This window comes from Rhynchophorus ferrugineus, unplaced genomic scaffold (assembly GCF_030347505.1).
Source record: "Rhynchophorus ferrugineus isolate W39M unplaced genomic scaffold, kcgeb_rfMv2 rfM8, whole genome shotgun sequence".
Taxonomy (NCBI): domain Eukaryota; kingdom Metazoa; phylum Arthropoda; class Insecta; order Coleoptera; family Curculionidae; genus Rhynchophorus; species Rhynchophorus ferrugineus.
In genome coordinates, this window is record NW_027472587.1 from 15,787,311 (window position 1) to 15,806,112 (window position 18,802).

At 39.0% G+C, this 18,802-nt stretch overlaps 3 protein-coding genes across 6 annotated transcripts; 2 read left to right on the plus strand and 1 right to left on the minus strand.

The window, feature by feature from the left end:
* The first annotated feature begins 106 nt into the window (after positions 1-106).
* On the plus strand, positions 107-3,243 carry Bdp1 (transcription factor TFIIIB component B'' homolog Bdp1). The gene is made up of 4 exons (XM_076412191.1): positions 107-799; positions 921-1,114; positions 1,167-1,402; positions 1,466-3,243. The coding sequence occupies exons 1-4, from the start codon at positions 211-213 to the stop codon at positions 2,694-2,696; spliced, it is 2,250 nt and encodes a 749-aa protein (XP_076268306.1). The 5' UTR covers positions 107-210; the 3' UTR covers positions 2,697-3,243.
* Secp43 (tRNA Selenocysteine associated protein) lies at positions 3,155-4,506 on the minus strand. The gene is made up of 5 exons (XM_076412192.1): positions 4,347-4,506; positions 3,936-4,293; positions 3,607-3,881; positions 3,455-3,551; positions 3,155-3,398 (listed from the first exon to the last, which is right to left on the minus strand). The coding sequence occupies exons 1-5, from the start codon at positions 4,383-4,385 to the stop codon at positions 3,277-3,279; spliced, it is 891 nt and encodes a 296-aa protein (XP_076268307.1). The 5' UTR covers positions 4,386-4,506; the 3' UTR covers positions 3,155-3,276.
* Positions 4,507-4,964: 458 nt separating this feature from the next.
* Dab (DAB adaptor protein) lies at positions 4,965-18,544 on the plus strand. Of its 4 annotated transcripts, none has more exons than XM_076412195.1 (14): positions 4,965-5,293; positions 5,352-5,714; positions 5,773-5,987; positions 6,043-6,186; positions 6,249-6,389; positions 6,442-6,654; positions 6,708-7,059; positions 9,012-10,841; positions 12,765-12,986; positions 13,033-13,336; positions 13,397-13,602; positions 13,661-13,906; positions 14,888-15,313; positions 16,881-18,544. In XM_076412195.1, exons 2-14 carry the CDS (start codon positions 5,678-5,680, stop codon positions 17,369-17,371), a joined length of 4,827 nt encoding a protein of 1,608 aa, XP_076268310.1. In that variant the 5' UTR covers positions 4,965-5,293; positions 5,352-5,677; the 3' UTR covers positions 17,372-18,544. The 4 variants fall into 4 exon arrangements, with proteins under 4 accessions (XP_076268310.1, XP_076268311.1, XP_076268312.1 ...); XM_076412196.1 differs by having other exon boundaries at positions 13,048-13,336; XM_076412197.1 differs by having other exon boundaries at positions 9,060-10,841.
* Positions 18,545-18,802: the final 258 nt, after the last annotated feature.

Genomic DNA, 18,802 nt, shown 5'->3' on the forward strand with positions numbered 1-18,802 from the left:
TTGACATTGGTGAAGCTATGTATGTAGTTAACTACAAGTTGATTTATTTATTTATTTATATATGATATCAGGAGAAATTTTTCGGTTTGACGTCTAGACATGTGGTTCATTTCTAAGAATTCAGTTTGTTGACGTTTTGCCATATGGCTGTGAAATATGGACGGTTGGGGTTAAGCCTATGAATTAGTGAAAATTTAATGGTTGTTGAAAATGACTTCAAGAAGGACGAGAATTAAAGGCATAGCCAATATACCCCAGCGAAAAAAAGCAACTCCTACCGACGATAGAGAAGCTAGAAAAGAGGAAGCGAATTCGAAGGGCTCATTAGACACTACCCAAGATAATAGAGCTGTAAGTTCTTCTAGCAATGACACCCAGCATGATATTAAGACAGACGCAATAGATGATTCCACCGGAAGCTATGGTGAAAAGTTTAATAAATCTAATATATGTGATAATCAAGATATAAACAATGAGCAGAATACGATTGATTTAAAAAAAACAACAGATTTTCCTAACACAGGTGAATTGCCTAGCGCACAGGCTAACAATGCTAGAAGGAAGTTTTTGAAACCAGCAATAAATATTAATGTTGCTACTAAAAGACGATTACAGGATAACAAAAATGGGGAAATGGAGGATTCAGATCAGCTTTCAAAAAAAGTTTTGGTTGAGGATGGGGAAGAAAACATTACTAATGGTCATGTTATTGAGAAGAATCATTCAGATATGGTATTAAATGAGACTAATCTCTTTTCAACAGATATACCTGCATCTAGAACATCAGTTGTGACATTTTGTATGTACTTATAGTTTTTAAGTATTAGCGCTATTAAGGTAGTTCTCGATTTAGCTCAACTAAATTATCTTATTAGTAGGAACTGTTGCATCATATTATATAAATTAAATTGAAATTTCAGCACCGAATATTAAACACATAGTGCCAGATGTTCAGAGCCCTTTGGACTCAGATTATTCAGTACCACCCTCCAGTCCAACCAAATACAATAGGCGCGTTAAGGCGGTACCAAAGTTGAAGCAGCGAAAAACCAGTTTTAGCGCTAGCGAATCTGAGGATGAGTCCAGAAGGAATGGACGGATACGAAATAATTCTGTAAAATAGTGGAATGTATATTTTTTCTGTATATTAAGTGCATTATTTTTAGGTTTGCTCTGTGGCTTCCACAATTGGTCCAGATCCACCGACTCCCTTGTCTGATAGTATGAATACTCGAGAAGGCGCTCCTGTTATACAAAAGAAAATATGCAGAACCGATCAGTCGAGAAAATTGGCGGAGGCTCGCAGGGAATTTCAAAAAAAATTTGGCACGACGAATCCAGATAAACAGAAGTTGAAAATGATTGATTTAATATTTTATAATCCCTCTACAAATCCTATGAGGTATGTATATTGTGTGGCAGAACCTACTGGGCATTTTTGTTAAATAATAAATTTCATTTTTAGTCAACAAGCCAATGGTCAAATTCTGCCTGTAACTGATAGTAACCAAAATGAGAGCAATATTGAGGAAGTCGTGGAAGAGGAGGCTGTCGACGATCCGACAAAGGAAAATAACTCGGACAACGGCGTTCCCGTGCCCCAAATAAAAATAGGTCCATCCGGAGAGATTATACTGGACGAGAAAAGCTTGATGGTGGAGAACGCGGAAGTGACCAAGCAGAAACAGAAAATTCAAAACTCGGAGGTAGTAGACGGCAATTTCGATTCCGGCTACGGGATCTACACGAGAGCCGTCCGCTCGAAAGACTGGACCCACAAGGAGACGTTGCGTTTCTACAAGGCGCTGAACCTTATAGGAACCGACTTCACGACCATGTCGAAGTTGTTCCCGAAGCGATCCAGACGCGAACTGAAACTGAAATTCAACAAGGAGGAGCGCATCAACCGCCAACTGATCGACAAGGCCATCATGCAGCCGTGTAGCTACAACTTCAGCGAGCTGAAGCGGGAGATCGAGATCGAGGAGGCCGAGGAAGCGGCGGTTCAGAAACTGAAGGAGGAGGAGCTCGAGCAGCGCAAGAAAAACAGACAGTCGAAGCGGGGCCGGAAACGGAAGAGTCTGATAGACGCGGAGCCCGGACCCGAGCCCGAAAGAGATCAATCGCGGACGCTGTCTTTAGATACCGAGCGCGAGATCGTCTTGAAACCTCCCGGTCCCAAGAAATTGAAATCTTTAAACATCACCAGCGTGTTACAGAGCGACAGCGACGCCGACGTGTCCGATCTGGAGACGCAAAGCGAATGCGACGACCAGGATGTTATTTTGCCGGCCCTGCAGCAGACTCGTTCCGGTAGAATGCCGAAGAGCATTCAGAGATACTCGACGGAGGCCGAAACGTCGGCTGCTAGAAAGGGCAGGCTCGCGTCTCTGAGCTCTTACCCGGAATTGAACTCCGACAAGCTGGTGCCGGGTTCCGTCGTGCTTATGTCCGAGGACAATAGCAACGATAAGTACAAGGTTTATATGGTGACGCCGGAAAAGACGTTGACTGCTTTGGATCTGAGCGAAGACGTTGTCTCGAACATCATAAAGGGGAACGAGGCGATAGACGACGAAATCGTCATACATCAAAACCAGGAAACCAACATCACTATACCGGCCACGCCTCCTCCAGATGTACAACAGATCCAAAACCAAACAGTTACCGAAACGGGAACCTATCTGATGCTTTGAATTGTTTTGAGTTTTCTTTTATGTTTTACTAATACCAAATTTGTTGAAGGGGACAAGCGTTACTCGATCACATTGTGATATATCGATGTAAAAAATGGCCAAGTGGATAAGAGTGTTTCAATTTGTTTCTGACACAACAGAATACATTTTATCCATCGTGCTTCAAGTGCTTTTTATATAACCAGATCGTTGAGAAAGAGCTACCTACAAAATACAACTTATTGTGTAGGCCAGAGAGAATCTAACACCTATTAAAGAGCTTACAAAGCCCGAACAGGAAAAAGAGAAATCTAGAAGCTGAAAAAATATCTTTTGCGTTCTAAAAATAAATTACAAAACAAAATAAACAATTGTTGAACAAATTGAATTGAAGTAGGTTTTGCTTGCTTCACCAAAAAAATTGAAAAAAAAAAGAAAACCAAAATGGAGGATTTAAGAGTTAATGTTAAGAAATAACATTTTTGCATTTTTGATATTCTTGTTATATATTTATTTATTTATATTAAGAAATGTTACTGCTTGACAAATATAATAATTAGAAATGAAATGTTTTTTTTGTTATTTTAAATCCCAGTGGGAATTACAAAACTTCGACAATTTCACAAGGTAACCATTTTGAACTTTCTATGGCGTCCCACAAATTACAATCTTGTTCTACTTTTTCTCTGTTTAGCTTCTCTACATCAAGTGGTAATGAGTGCTCTGTAAGAATGTTTTATATATAGAATAGTTAATATAATATAAAAGAAAATACTTACCAATTAATTCTAAATCATCCTCTTTCTTCATGTCTTCTTGCTGTGTCATGTAAGCACTGTGTTGCATAGCGGCTGTAGCAGTTTGGTCATAGTAGCTCTATATAAAATAATGGTTTGTATATATACTCATATTTAGTTCACTTTATTCTTACTTGTTGCCAATTGGCAGCATAATTTTGCCAATAAGATGGATCATAATACTGACTGTAACTTGTAGTATCAGTTGTGGTTACTGAAGTAGAAGTTCCATTTGTTGTTGGTGTGTCTCCAGCACCTTTGGGCTTAGGCACAGCATTACAAATTTTCAATGCTTTAGTACCCAAACCAACATAGCCATTCATAGTTACTAAGCTATCTTTCATTTCATCCTCACTGCCAAACCTCACAAATCCATAGCCTCTACTAAAACCACTGTTGTCCAAAATAACTAAAAAACTGTTAAAGTAAAAAAATATCAGCAATTGTCAATGATAACATTTACCTTTAGCTGTCTTAATTGTATTGTACTTTGAAGAAAACACTCTGTATAAATTATAATCATCTACATCTGGACTCAAATCACCTACCCATACCGAGAATTCTCTATCGACAATCTGTCTTCCAGGATTGTTACTAGCATTATTTAGCCTGAATCGTACAATAGGATTGGTACCAGGTATTGGCTTAGAATTAAGTTTATGCATAGCATCAATTGCTTCATCATCATTAGCAAAGTGAACAAAGCAATATCCAGCTGGTTCTCCGGTAAATTTATTTCTCATAACTTTAACGCTTAAAGGATTCTCACCCATTTTTCTAAAAGCATTCAATATAAAGGTTTCAGTCATATAAGGCTCCAACTAAAAGATCAAAATTAATTATGTGAATATTCTAAATGTTTTGTCTTTTTTACACTGCCCATCCATAATTGACAATGTACCATGTTAGTCATGTTTGCGAATTTAGCTTTAAAGGAACGAACAAACGTTTTGTTTATATCACACTTGTTAATAATATAGGTTAACTTAGCGATGACAAAAAATATCGATCTATCGATATATTCTGAAAAAATAATTATATTTTTTCCGTTGTATTGATATTTTTTGAACCAATATTTTTTTAAACCAAAAAGTATCGATAAATGTTTTGCAAACTATCTCTTTTTTATACTTTTTGCAAAAAATATATCAATATTTTTTTAAAATACCGAAAACGTTATACTAAAATATCGATATTTTGATTTTCTCGATGGCCAACGTCCCTAGGTTAACTTAGAGACTTCTTCTTATATGTTTGTTTGGAAAAATTGACAATACTCTACAGATTTGCTTTTTATATAATTATAGCTTTTTTATTTACGGATTGATTTTATTTAAATCAGGATAAAACAAAATGTCTTAAATATATAAAACTGTCTTATTTGTGTTATTATATAATCTATGGCGCCATTTTGCATCGTATGTGTGGTGCAGAATTAGCTAAGAGAAACTCTATTACTCTATGGAATTAGCCATTGAAAGTTAAAAGAAAAGGAAACGTAATTGTAATCTGTAGCTAAGAGATAATACTATTTTTTGTGCAATAAAACAATAATTCCAGTTACGTTACTTTACTATAATAACTTTATGGTTTCGATATAATAATGTTTTTAACTTCATCGCTATAAAAGCAATGCAACTTATATAATTTTTTTGTGATTATAAATTTGACATATTATTGTCAAATAAGGTAACTTTGAGCTTTGGTATTTGTTTATATTTTTTATATTCAAAAAATATTTAAAAATACATGTAATTTTAAATAGTTGCACATGAATGGTTGTAAAGATAAATCACCGTAGAAGGCAATATGGTTTAAGATGTAGGTATGATAATTTAGATAATAAACATTTTTTTATTTGTTTAAATAATATTTGTAGTTGTACAACCGCCACTAACGAATTAAAATAGTTACATCATGTTTAATGGCTTTACAAATGAAATTAAAATGAACTATTCAATCAATAAGTTTTGTTAAAGAATTATTGAGCATGTGCAGTATATCTACCCCCTCAGTTTTGTCTTCCCACCCTTATTCTCAGTCAAGAGTAGTTGAAATCAATAAAGAAAATTTGTATATAAAAAGCAATATATACAAAATACTATGGTAATAGTACAATTGAATTGGTGAAAAATTGAATGGTTGCTCTGTTGGCTAATTTAAAGAGGTATAATTTAATATTTTGGACAAAAGGCTATTAACAAGATGCAAACTTTAAGAAAGAAAACAAGTCCATTGAAATGTGAGTGGGTGTAATTGTATTAAATATTAAAGCTTGTAAGATTTTGTTTATATTACAGATAAGAATGAAACCACAAGATTTTTGGGGGATGGTGTAAGTTTTAAAGCTAAACTAATAGGTATTTTGGAGGTGTCTGAAGCAAGAGGTGACAGAATGTGCCAGGAAGCACTTAGTGATTTAAAAATGGCTATAAGAGCGGCAGGGGAGCATAAACAGAGAATAACTGTGAATATTGCTATAGATGGTCTTAGATTAAGAGATGAGAAAACTGGAGTGAGTTTTTCATAAATGTAAATAATGCATCATTAAAATATGTAACACTTTTCAGGATTGCCTCTACCATCATCCAGTGCATAAAATATCGTTTATTGCTCAGGATATGACTGATTCAAGAGCATTTGGCTACATTTTTGGTTCTCCTGATACAGGACATAGATTCTTTGGTATCAAAACTGACAAAGCCGCTAGTCAGGTTAGGGTTTATGGTGATTATATAACAACAGGTGCATAATAAGTACCACTATTTTATCACAGGTTGTAATTGCCATGAGGGATCTATTTCAAGTAGTTTTTGCTTTAAAAAAGAAAGAAATTGAGCTTGCCAAGCAACATTTGGAAAAGAGCTATCTTCCTACATCACCACTTTTTTCAGATAGTTCTAGTGTTAGCTCTAAGGTAAGGCATAATTTGGATTTTAGAACCTTGCTGATAACATTATTATTTTTAGCCCTCAGAGAAATTAAAGAGTGAGCATAAAGCTAGCAGTAGTGTTGCTGATAGTAAAAATTCTGGTACAGCAGTGGCTGACCTGGTTGATTTGGAATTAGAGTTGAATAGTTTGCAGCAGGGCTTAAATCAAATGGAGAGAATAACACCATCAGATCCTTTTGGCTCAAAAGATGATCCGTTTGGAGATAGTTTTATCAGTTACCCCATAAATGTAAGTACTGTGGATATTTTATCAGTGTCACATATTGTTTTCCCAATTGTTAGAAACTGATTCTCCCTCCGCCGCCATCATCTACCAGGGAGAGATCGAGCCGGACCTCCGATTCCAGCATATTGAGCACCAAAACCCCACCAAACACGGCGGCCAGCGTAGACAGCGGCACCGACTCGCTGTTCAGCTCGAAGACAAATAAAGAATTCACGTTCTCCCAAGATTTCAACAGTTCGCACGAGGAGCCGAGCAGTGGCGACTGGTTCACCCCGTCCTTCGGCAACAGAATCTTCGAGGAACCGGCGCCCCTGGTGACGACGGAATCCGTCAAGGACGAGAAGCACGAGGCGGCCAAGCAGGAGATTATGTCGCAGTTCGATGTCTTCACCGAGCTGGATCCCCTAGGTATGTTTGGTAGACGTCGGAATGACACTCAGTTTAGTTTGGTTTCCTTCTGTTCCGTTTTATCATTGTTGATTTTCAGTATATTGATTTTGATTATTGCATCGTGCATTATTGGGTTGTTTCTTTTGTTTTGATTCCGAGGAGGTGGTGACGATATTGTTGATGAATATAAAGATTCGGTGGTAAAGGGTCTGTTTAACGAGTACGTCAAAAGCTTTTTCTTGGAGCCGTGTTAGTTGTGGTTCGAACTTTGTACATATTTTATCGTAATATGCTCAGACAAAACCGAGGTTTTGTGTTTTGATAAAAAAATAACCGAAAATGTTCTACGGCACGGTTTCAGAATATATTAAACCAAAGTCGATGATGTGGTTCTACGCGGGAGACAACGAAAAGGTTGATTTTACTGGTATTTCAAGATTCAGGAATATGACGTTGGTATACTAATTTCGTTATCACAGTCGCCTGATGTAAATCTAATTCAAGACGTGTTCAGTGTGAAGTTCGTCAGAGTTCTGGAAGTAAGTCTCAAGTCTGGACTCTCGGGCGAACGTTGTCGTCAAACTCTAGAAAATTTAGTATTATGTCCAAATAAATATACTTGGGACCCTTGTTCCTTGTTCGATGTGACTCTTGGAATGGCCGATACATACCAGGTGTACCGGAAAGTCATTACCGTTTTTTTTTTCGGATGAAACTACATGATTTTTAAGCAAATGGGACAATTTATTTATGCAAAGTATTGGCCATTTGGTTCTGTACATTTTGCCCATCTTTCAGGCAATTTTTTGATGTCATCCCCAAAAAACTGTTTGTCCTTTGATCAAAACCACTTTTTGAGACATTTTATAACCTCTTTGAAATTGACAAAGTGCTGTTCAGTAAGCGCGTGTTCCATTGATGCGAAAAGTTGATAGTGGGACGGGGCAAGGTGTGGTGGGTGCGATATATCTCCCATCAAAGTTCTTTCAACATGTGGTGTATTCGGACCCATTCTGGACGTTTTTCGATGAATACATGGTTCAGATTGATCATTTGTTATCGGTAGCGATTACTATTAACTGTTTCACCAGGTTTCAACAGTCCGTAATACAGCACGCCACTCTAGTTCCATCAGACTTGCGACCAAAACGATTTGGCTTTGGAGTCAATCGGCTAGCTTCGTCAGGTGAACTATGGCTTTTGCGCTGAGGGTTTTCAAAATAAATCCACTTTCCATCACCCGTCACTATTCGATGCATGACTTTCAATCATTTGCATGTCATTCAATTGATGTGGTTCCGATTTTTTGGATATTCTCGATTGCTTGGAAGTTTGATGTCAGTAGTATAAAATGATATGTGTCCAATATTAACATTGCATATTTAAGTCTAGCGACATCTGTTAGAAAAACTGGTAATGACTTTTCGGTGCACCTGGAAATCTTTCTTGCTGGTCTTTCTCGGAGTATTCTATGAAATCACAGGAATTCGATATAAATTCCGAGAAATCGTATAGATAGTTGGTGATTGGTGTCATAGTGGTGTAGACCACCTCACCGGCGCATTAAGTTCTTCTTCTTCGACGCGTTTAGGCGGGGAAGCCCTATCGAGATAATTTCGTTAATACTTCATTAACAGCTTCTTTCTAAAAAAAGTTGATATTACCTATAGATATCTCCTTTAAATAACGACAATTTAACAATAAATACTGAAATAAGATTGGATATAAGTTTTTATGATCTTCATACAGTAAAGAAAACGGCATCTCTCCATCCATCATCCTGCACTAACACATTTCAACCTTACTAACTATGAAAATCTACATATCTGTGGTAAAATAAAATACAAGACGTTTTGTTTTATTCGTTTATTCGTTCTACACGTTTTTTTCGTTTTCGTTCTGTGAGTAGATAGACGCAAAATCGAACCGAAGTCGACGCCCGAAAGAAAAACTATTTTATTTTACCCTAGGTACCGGTAGAAGTAAGCCATATATTGATAAGAAACATTTCTTTCAAGAGCTGAAAAATCCCCCGAAAAAGGCCCTTAACGAACTGGCGTCGACGTCGAACAGTTCGGCCGCTCAGGACCTGTTTAATATTAACTTTAGCCAGACGGCGGCGACTAAGACGACGTCCGCCACCACGACCACGACCGCGTCCTCCACCACCATCTACACGAACACAACGAACATCTTCACGGCCGATCCCTTCGGCGAGGACCCGTTCGTGAAGGAAGACCCGTTTGCCGAGACGGACTTCTCGGGGCAGGACCCATTCGAGACGGAGTTCGCGACGCAGCAGGTCGGCAGGGACCTGCACGCGATCTTCCAGAACAACCTATCGCGGTCGCCGAAGACGGGGGCGACGGAGGGCGCGGGCGGGCCGAGTAGCAGTCCCAGGACGGTCCAGTTCACGAAGAGCGGCACGTTCGACGACAGGAAGTCGAGCTCGGAGATGCTGTCCGAGACGGAGAACGCGCCCGAGCCCCCGCCTAGACCCGCGGCCACCCTCACCCTCGGGGAAATACAGCCGCCGCCGTTGCCCCCGAAGAAACAGGGCGATATCGTGCTGAAGCCGCCGCCGAGGCCTCCGCACACCGAGGATAACCGTTACGATTACATTGAGAAGTTCGAGCGGGAACAAAAGGTGCTCGACATCAAGAGTATCCTGGACAACACTCCCCCGTTGCCCGTGCCTCAGCGAAAGTCCAAGTTCGAGTCGGACTTCACGACGCCCCCGGAAAGGCCGAGGAAACAGAATCAGCACTCCAGCGATGAGGATTACCTCACGCCCATATCATTCCCGGACAGTTCGGAGAGTCCCGGCGTACTACTGCCGCCTCCGCAGAGGCACGCCAAGAAAGAACAGCAACAGGCTCAACCGGCGGCGGCGACGGTGGAAGCTCCAGCTGTCGTCAAAGACGATCTGAACAACTCCCTGGAGGGTTTGGACATCACTCTGAGCCAGCTGACACTGAGCGGGCTCAACGACCTAGCCAGCAAGCTGAAGATACCCCCGCATAAACTAAGCAATATGACACTAGTTCAATTAACGAATTATCTATCGACATTCATCAAGGCCCAGTCGAAGACGAAAGATACCCTGACCGCGGATAACGTCTTCCCCGCCTTTCAGGCAGATTTCTCTGCCAACTTCGATAACGCGACGACCAACAACGCGGACGCGACTTACGACCGCTACGCCGTCTTCCGCGAGCTCCAGGAGGAGATCAAGCAGACCAAGATCGACACGGAGCCGGAGCAGATCCAGGAGGAGAAGGAGCGTCTGGAGAGGACGGCGTCGATCGAGTCGCAGCACACGGGCGACAACAAAACGTCCGGCGAGGATAAGTACGCGGCTCTGAGGGAGATCGTCGAGATCGAGATCAAGCAGGCGGAGATGAAGAAGGACGAGGTGAACCGGAACATCATACCCCGCGACGAGACGCTGACCAAGGAGGACACGCTGAACGAGGACCAGGACAAGCGGGTGGAGGACATCAACCTGGCCAACAAAGAGCACAGTATGAACGAAGTTCCTGAGAAAGATATTATCTCGAAAGACTGCATCATCGAGTACATGATGGAGAGCAAGGAGACCAAGTCGGCGACGCCGGAGAAGTCGCCGTCGAGGTCGCCGGTGATGAAGAGCCCGGTGCCGATTGCGGTGACCGACGTCATACAGTCGAACGCTAGGCTGACGTCCGGATCTTTGTCGGACATTTTAAGTGGCAGCTCCCCGGAGGTGGACAACACTGGCAGCAACTCAGACGTACCTAAGAAGAATTTGGATCCGACAGGTAAGAATTATCAGGTTCATGAAAAAGTAATCCATATTTTTAAAAAGTTTGAACTATCGACTGAGAAACATTGGAAACAATCAAACTAGTCGATAGTCAAAAAAGTACTCGACTGAAATAGTAATTACAGACGAATAGATATAGCAGACGGAGATGTGCGAGTTCCTTCCGGTTTTAATTTTGATAGAGGAAAAGACGGATATAATTGCTTCGATCTATGTGCTAGGGATGTCGTCCACGGAGAAAAATAATAATATTACGATTTTAGTAACAGGCCATTTGAAAAGTTCCCGGCCGACCATAGTAAATCACATTCTTTTGGCAAACTTAGTTTTTTATTCAACATAATTCCCTTCAAGGGTGATACACTGATTATAGCGACCCTCCAATTTTTCCATACCATTTTTGTAGTACGATTTGTCCTTTGCTTCAAAATAGGCCTCAGTTTCGGCGATCACCTCTTCATTCGACGAAAATTTCTTCCCAGCGAGCATTCTTTTGAGATCTGAGAACAGGAAATAGTCACTGGGAACGAGATCTGGAGAATACGGTGTATGAGAAAGCAATTCGAAGCCCAGTTCATGGATTTTTGACACGATGCATTGTCTTTGTGAAGCAGCACTTTCTTTTTCTTCAAATGTGGCCGTTTTTAGGCGATTTCGTCGTTCAAACGGACTAATAACGCTATGTAATAGTCGCTGTTGATGGTCCTTCCATTTTCAAGATTGTCAATGAGAATTATTCCATGCGCATCCCAAAATACAGACGCCATAACCTTGCCAGCCGACTGTTGCGTTTTCCCACGCTTTGGAGCGGGTTCATCGTGTGCAGTCCACTGGGATGACTGTCGATTGGACTTCGGAGTGAAATGATGGAGCCATGTTGTCATATCATCCATTGTCACATATCGACACAAAAACTCGTCAAACCCTGGTCCGAATCATCTCATCAAATCGCCGTTGTTTTTGATCAAAAGTGAACTCACGCGGTACCCACTTTGCACAGAGCTTTCTCAAACCCAATATACTGGTGAATGATGTGATGTATATGTTCAGTTGATATCTTTAGAGTTCTGCTATTTAGTTCATTTTGTGGATTTTTTAAACGTTTTCGTCGGTAACAACCTCTTTTGGGCATCCAGTGCGTTCACCGTCTTACGTATTCATTTCACCACGTCTAAACTTTGAAGCATGCCAATCTTTGATGGTTGTTTTTCCAGGGCAGTGTCCGGAAACTCGGCATCAAGCCAAGTTTTTGCTTCAACTGTATTTTTTCCCTTCAAAAAACAATATTTCATCAACATGCGATATTACTTTTTTTTCACAATAAGAAAAGTTGCTTCATTAAAAATGCTCTAATTCACAAACTAATGACCCGACAGCTGTCAAATTTATACAGGCATCTTTTGAGGGTTAGGGCTAACTTAAAAACATATGGATTTAATTCTAGTAGCGTCATCTATGCGTCAGGCCAGCGACTTTTCAATTGATCTGTTATATATATTCGTATATATATTTCGGTAGTTAAAACTTACTAAACAATATTTATTGTAAAATTAATGTTTCAGATTTTTATTTCATGTTTTTTTTTTAATTATAACTTTTATTAACCAAAATATTCAAAACATACACTATCAAAAGGTAATTTTTCCACGCTCTACAATGTGAAACGCAACTACTTCATATGAAAGCTGCACAGGCACGGAATAATAACAAAATAATTTAAGGTTATTTCTTTCTTAATCGTCACAATTAGTTTTGTGTATATAGATGTTATCAAAAATGTTAATATACAAATGAATTGTCAAAATTGTTCTTAAAAAAATGTTTTAATTTGAAATGCTAATAATAATTGAAATTTAAAAAACGTGGATTATTTTTCCTTTCCGTTTTTAGAGCAATCTTTAGTACGCGGTTTTTTTAGGTGAATCCTGGGCTATTTTTGATCAAAGCAGTGCCAACATCGAAAGCAAAGAAAACCTAGGGGCTATCCAGAGCGAGGAGGGCATTTCCCCGTGGTCCAGTGACTCGAAGGAATTCGGAAACAAGTCGCCGACCGACTGGAAGAAGGAGCCCAAGGGCGGCAAGAGGTGGAAAAAGAACCGAGAAATGGAAGACTGGTGGGATACGTCGGTGGATCCGGAAGGTAAGCGTTTAGGGTACGAGGTCACGTGACGCAGCGATGTTCATAGGTCCGTACTACCCAGCTAATCGGCGGTCTACCGATTCCTACGAGGATGAGTACTACGAGTGCTACGACAGGCCCCGCAGGCGAAGACAGGGTGGTGGAGGAGGAGGAGGAGGAGGCGGTTGGCAACACGGCAACCAGCAAACCGGCGGTCATTCCTCCAGTTCCAGGGACGTCAGTCCGTGGGAGGAGGAACCCAGGAGGCGGGAGGGCAGGCCTGGCTGGGGCAAGCATCCGAGAGGACATTCGTTCGAGCGGCACAGAGACATGAAGCACGTAGACAGTTGGGATGATGACGATGATTACGAGTAAAGAATTGAGTCTAACTCGTGTTTAAATTATAATTGAAATAAATTTGCTCGGTGTAGATACGACGAGGAACATAGATCCCGAGGTCACTATTTCCCAAGGCACGCGTCCAAAGATATCGATCGACATGGCGGTGGCGGAGGCAGAGATATGGAGACTGATAGGTGGGATGATTATGGAGACCGGAGGTACAGGCGTAGACGAGAGAGCAGTAGAGAACCAAAAGAAAGCAAGGACCGTTGGTGTTGTCCGGATTGGGAGCAAGGTACGACTCCACGGGATAATTTATTCATCGTTTAGTACAAAATATTTTTTATATACAGAAAAATCTGGACGATACCCTGCCAGAAGAGGTAACATGCCAGATCGCCGTGAGAGGTACGACGAGAAATACAGGAGCAGCCGCGAATCTCAAGACTCGCCCTGGGAAGATGAGTACTCAAACGACATAGAAGACTCCCATTCTCCTCACTACGTCACCAAGAAGACCTGGAAACAGAGGCCTAGTAGTGCGTCGGAGATGGACAGGAAGACTGGAGAGATCAAATCTCGACATTATCTAGGAACAGGTGATTTGACGCTCTTTAAATTTTGTTTTGTTTCTGGTTTTCTGGCACCTGGCAATGTATCGATGAATCACCTCCATTTTGTTTTTGACATTTTGAGATATACTGTAACTGGTGGCGTTAAGTGGCGTAGAAAAATCGAAATGGGAATGCAAGAAATGTATTTTTAAAGACATTCTGCACCCCATTGTTTAAAATTTTTGTAACAAATCATTTTCTAAAAATATTTTCAGCTTTAAGATTTCTTAAAAAGCCAAGCCGCTAACTCTTTTGCGGTAAGATTTCCATCGAATTCAATGTTTCTTATTTGTCAATGTTATTTATTAAGTTTTCTTATTTGTCATCAAACACAGTTTTATATGTAAGGGAGGAGGAATCAATCAATCAATCTATTTTTTTGTAGGATAAGAGGTTCATATTTAACGTTTGATTTACAGTCAATTATTGTCCAAACTTTAACTTCATAGTGGTTTTTGGTGTCTCTACTGTCCCACAAACAGAGAAAACTACAATATTTCGTAAAAAATCCCTGTAGTCCAAGCAATATTGCAACAACTTTTAAATCAGCAGAAACTTTTCAGTTGTATTCTTTGTATTTGATTAAGTCTAATATTAGTTTCATGTTTTCATACGTTTCTTTTAAAATTACTGAGTATGCTATAGGTATGGAAGGACATTGGCTGCCGTTGTGGAGTAATACAGCTTTTAAGCATACCTGGTATTCACACTATTACTAAGAAACGTGACGTGTTAGACACCCATATCACTAGACAATGTTTTTAACAATGGAATAGGGAATTCAAAATACGTAATCATATTTATGTTAGAAAAATTGCTAATGTATGAATTATGTATGAAGAAATTGTCATACAAGGTAGTTGGGCATGGTGTAAAGAAGTCATAGAGCATCAGTAAATGCTTAAACAAGGATGATAAGAATAAATTCCTGGATCTGTTAATTAGAACGGATGGTTTTGTTCGCAGGGGGGAGCGATGGCGAAAGAGACCGACGTTACAAGGGCGCTCGGCGGTCCAGAAGCCGCGATTCCCAATTTAACGAGCATCGACACAAGTCGGACGCGGTAGGTCGTCCGTCTCATCGCCTGAAACCGCACAAACCGCTCGACACCGACTACCTGGAGATGCCGCCCTCCAAGAAAGAGTTAGACATGGGCGACAAGAAGATGTCGTCTCTGCGCAGGAAAGCGAAGGAGAGCAATAGCGTCGGCGAGCCCATCGTCAGCACCTTCCCCAGGAAGGCTACGGCGAGGGCGAAGTCTCTGTTCGACAACGATTTCTTGCCTTCGGACGAGAGCCCCATCATCAAGGACAAGGACGGCAAGTTCAAGTTCGACAATGACTATGAAAATGCCGAGAGCGATCTGCCCGTGCTCAACAGGTCCATTAAAGGTATTTTCCTGATAAAGGTGGCATCACAAGAACTAGCGCCGACACGGGTAGATGTCGCGAATGGTAGTATTTGATGATGTGTGAGAGGATGCTTTCCTACAAAATGATTAGGCAACTTATAATGCGTATAAGAGACCGAAACAATATACTAGATAATAATACAGTTCTTGTCCTGCTGTCCTTTATATTAATATTATTACAAGTTAACATCAGGCAAAATTCGTTCTAATAATGATGTCCGTCCTTTGGAAGCAATTTTCTATATAACTTAAATTTAAACTTTGATTAGTATTTATATCGCATTCAGTTTTGTGTATGTGAGAGAAAAATTTACTTCAAGAACATTGAGAAATGTAGAGATCGAAACAAGAACAATTTTCAATATAATCCTTTCATTTGTTTCACAGTTATAATTTAGGTACTAGCGAGCGCGCCCTGTGTTCGAAATCCGACCACAATTTATAAAATTACTCATGTTTCTCTTATAGACTAAAGATAATAACTTCAAAATGATGTGTTAATATTGATAAAACTTTTGTTTTATCAATGTTTTGGCAATATTTTCAATATAAGACCAGAAATATATTTGATACAATAACATTAATTACAGTAACAAATGTCTGTATATTAAAATACATGAAAACTATCTTAAGAACTAACACCCACTAATTTTTTTAAACGCCATTTAATTAAATCTAATTTCCATAAGTTTTAATAGCCAACAAAGTGTTTAATAAGTTTAAATTACTACATCACTGAACATTATAACAAAAGCATCATGAGTAACATTATTTTCAGAACTGTAACAACTTCAGTGCATCAGGTATAAGTATACATGAATTTATTATTAAAGCAATAACAAACACAATTATTTTTTACAATATATAAGTTATATTAATGTAAGTCATTTACAATCATTAAATGAACTATTACTTCTAAAAATGTTGGTGTATAAAGTAAGTAACATGTAACTTTATCATTTTATGATATAATCATTTTATGTAATATTCTGAAATCTCACCGATACAGATAGCTCAACTTTAATTCGTCTTCTATGGCTTTCGTTAATCTACTGCTTTCTATTTTGCCAGGTATCCCACATGAGGACTAAAAACACAAATGAAAAATTAAAAAATTAATTTTATCTCTTCATGCACAAATTATTGTGTTTATAACCTGCAATTTTCTGCTTTTTCCTCAAAAAGGGAAAGAAAATTTTCACTAAGCTTATTAATATATGAATAACTTGTTTTTTAATTCCTTTAATTATTTTGAATATTTCAGATCCTTCACGTAAAAAAACTTTAATAATGAAGCTTTTATAGGTGATGATAATTATGACAAATTATTATGTCAATTTTAAAAATTAATACATTGATTAAATGACGATAATGAAATATTTAAGCTCAAATAAAGAAACCGAAGCGGTGATAGACATTTACTTCAGTTAATTAAAATTACGTTAAAATATTGAATTTGAAATATTCTGCTATTCTGATTAAAAATTGTCCAGCCTACTATTTCTAGATAAAAAAAATTACAGAAAGTATTAACGCGCTTTTTTTAGGTTTGAGACAACAGAGTCTGTTCGAAAAAAGCCAGTTGCGCTTGGACAAGAGCCTGAAGGACCGCCGCAGCGAATCCTTCCAGGAATCAAAGGTATCGCCCCGATACCAGACGAAACCCAGCAGCCCGTTCGAGGACGATTTCTCGCCCAGCGAGAAGCCGGATCACGGCGCTCCCGAGGGCAACGGCATATCGAGCATAAAGGAGGAGCCCGACCTGCCTGAGGAGGAGGAGGAGGAGGACGACTCGTTCGGCAAGGCCCGCGTCAACCCGGCGTCGAACGGTCGCAGGAAGATCCTCTACAAGAACCGCCTGTCGGGCCGGACCGATGTCAATTTGAAAAAGTCTGGATCTGTAAATATATTCTCGAGGGAGAACGACCCGTTCGACGACGAGTTCTTCAGCGGAAACGCGGAGCTCGAAGAGACCCAGCGCGATTCCGAGCTGAGGTGGACCGAAGAATTCGAGGACTCGGACAACGGTAGGAAATAGGCGGCTCAGTTATCGAAGGGGACGGGGACACTGTTCGTCAAGAATCTCTATTTAAAACTATTAGCTAGGCAAAATGGTTTTAGTAAATTATACAATTGGACTCTTTGATCTGAGGCAGTTTGAAAAATTATCCGTTATGAAAACGGACGGACAGGTCCGGTTTTAGGTTGATTCTTCTCTGCGTCAATATGGACGAAAGATCACGGGAACGTCAGGATTACGTCATTTTATAGAAGCTGAATTTTCTTTGGTAATACACTATAATAGGTAAGAGCAATTGGCTATTAATTGCAGTAATGAAAGAACCATCAGGCTATAACCTGAATTTTTGATGCAGTTTACGAAATATTTTGACATTTTACGTTCTCAACTGTCAGACGTTATATAATGGCAACCCCCCGTCACACCGTTTTAAAATGTCTTAAATTATAACTGTCATTTTATAGTACCTAAGTTATGTATATTACTTGAACTAGTTTTCCAAGCAGTCAGGCGTTTTTGAAGGACCCACTCGATTTGAATTTCGTCAGAAGAAACTCACTTTATCACATGCTTTATAGAATGGCAAATTTTGGTTTGACGTTTGCACAAAATATAGATAATTATTCTCAGTGTTTTGTGAACGTTTGCTACCTTTTGTCAATCACAGCCGTTGCGATCTATTTTTGGTTTTTAATACTATACTATTAATCTTAACTATAATAATGTACATCAGCTGAAAAAATTAGCTTTTATAAATTAACTTGTAAATCTAACGTTTACAGGATCTTGAACTAACACAATTAACAATGTAAAACTTCGCATTTCGTTTAATTAGCATTTAGCCACAATTGATTTAGAAAATATCAAAACGTGAACATACATGTAGGCGATTTTTTAGACTATTTTTCAAGCTGACCTCTCATTATTTATTGTTATACATGTAAAAACCCGATGTTCGGGTATAGGATGGTGTACTTAATAAATTTTTATGTAATTAATAACATCCACTTTAAACAAAATGCAATTTTATATAACGGAAATGTTATGAAGTATTAATTTGTATACATCTACTTTAGGCGTGTATGATTTTTGAAATAGCCTCGGTTACATTTTGTACAGTTAGATATTTTATTTTAATTCTGAATTGTGATACTACCTCGTTTTAAAATATATTATTTCGATTTTGTTGAAGTCGTTTTTGTTCAATAATTTAACCCTTAAGTTTTTACCCCTTTTTAAGCTATTTTCGGTACACTCGGTTAGGTTTTAATCGTTCCGATTTTAAACAAGATAGATAGGTATATATTATATTTAGATAATGCTTTAAAAATATTTATTTAATATAATCCCTTTCTAGCATAAAATCTCTGAAAAATAATAAATGTGTTTTTTTATCAGAAATGTGGGTATTTGCGAATAGTGTCATTTTAACCCGCAGATATATTAAAT

Excerpts from the sequence above, each read along its gene's own strand:
- Dab (XM_076412195.1), top strand. The coding sequence starts at position 5,678 with ATGCAAACTTTAAGAAAGAAAACAAGTCCATTGAAAT. Across the intron at positions 10,842-12,764 it reads GAAGAATTTGGATCCGACAG|GTGAATCCTGGGCTATTTTT; the intron begins GTAAGAATTATC and ends CGGTTTTTTTAG. Across the intron at positions 13,337-13,396 it reads GATGATGACGATGATTACGA|ATACGACGAGGAACATAGAT; the intron begins GTAAAGAATTGA and ends TGCTCGGTGTAG.
- Secp43 (XM_076412192.1), bottom strand. The coding sequence starts at position 4,385 with ATGACTAACATGGTACATTGTCAATTATGGATGGGCAGT. Across the intron at positions 3,552-3,606 it reads ATGCTGCCAATTGGCAACAA|AGCTACTATGACCAAACTGC; the intron begins GTAAGAATAAAG and ends TATTTTATATAG. Across the intron at positions 3,399-3,454 it reads GGATGATTTAGAATTAATTG|AGCACTCATTACCACTTGAT; the intron begins GTAAGTATTTTC and ends ACATTCTTACAG.
- Bdp1 (XM_076412191.1), top strand. The coding sequence starts at position 211 with ATGACTTCAAGAAGGACGAGAATTAAAGGCATAGCCAATATACCCCAG. Across the intron at positions 1,115-1,166 it reads GACGGATACGAAATAATTCT|GTTTGCTCTGTGGCTTCCAC; the intron begins GTAAAATAGTGG and ends CATTATTTTTAG. Across the intron at positions 1,403-1,465 it reads CCCTCTACAAATCCTATGAG|TCAACAAGCCAATGGTCAAA; the intron begins GTATGTATATTG and ends TTTCATTTTTAG.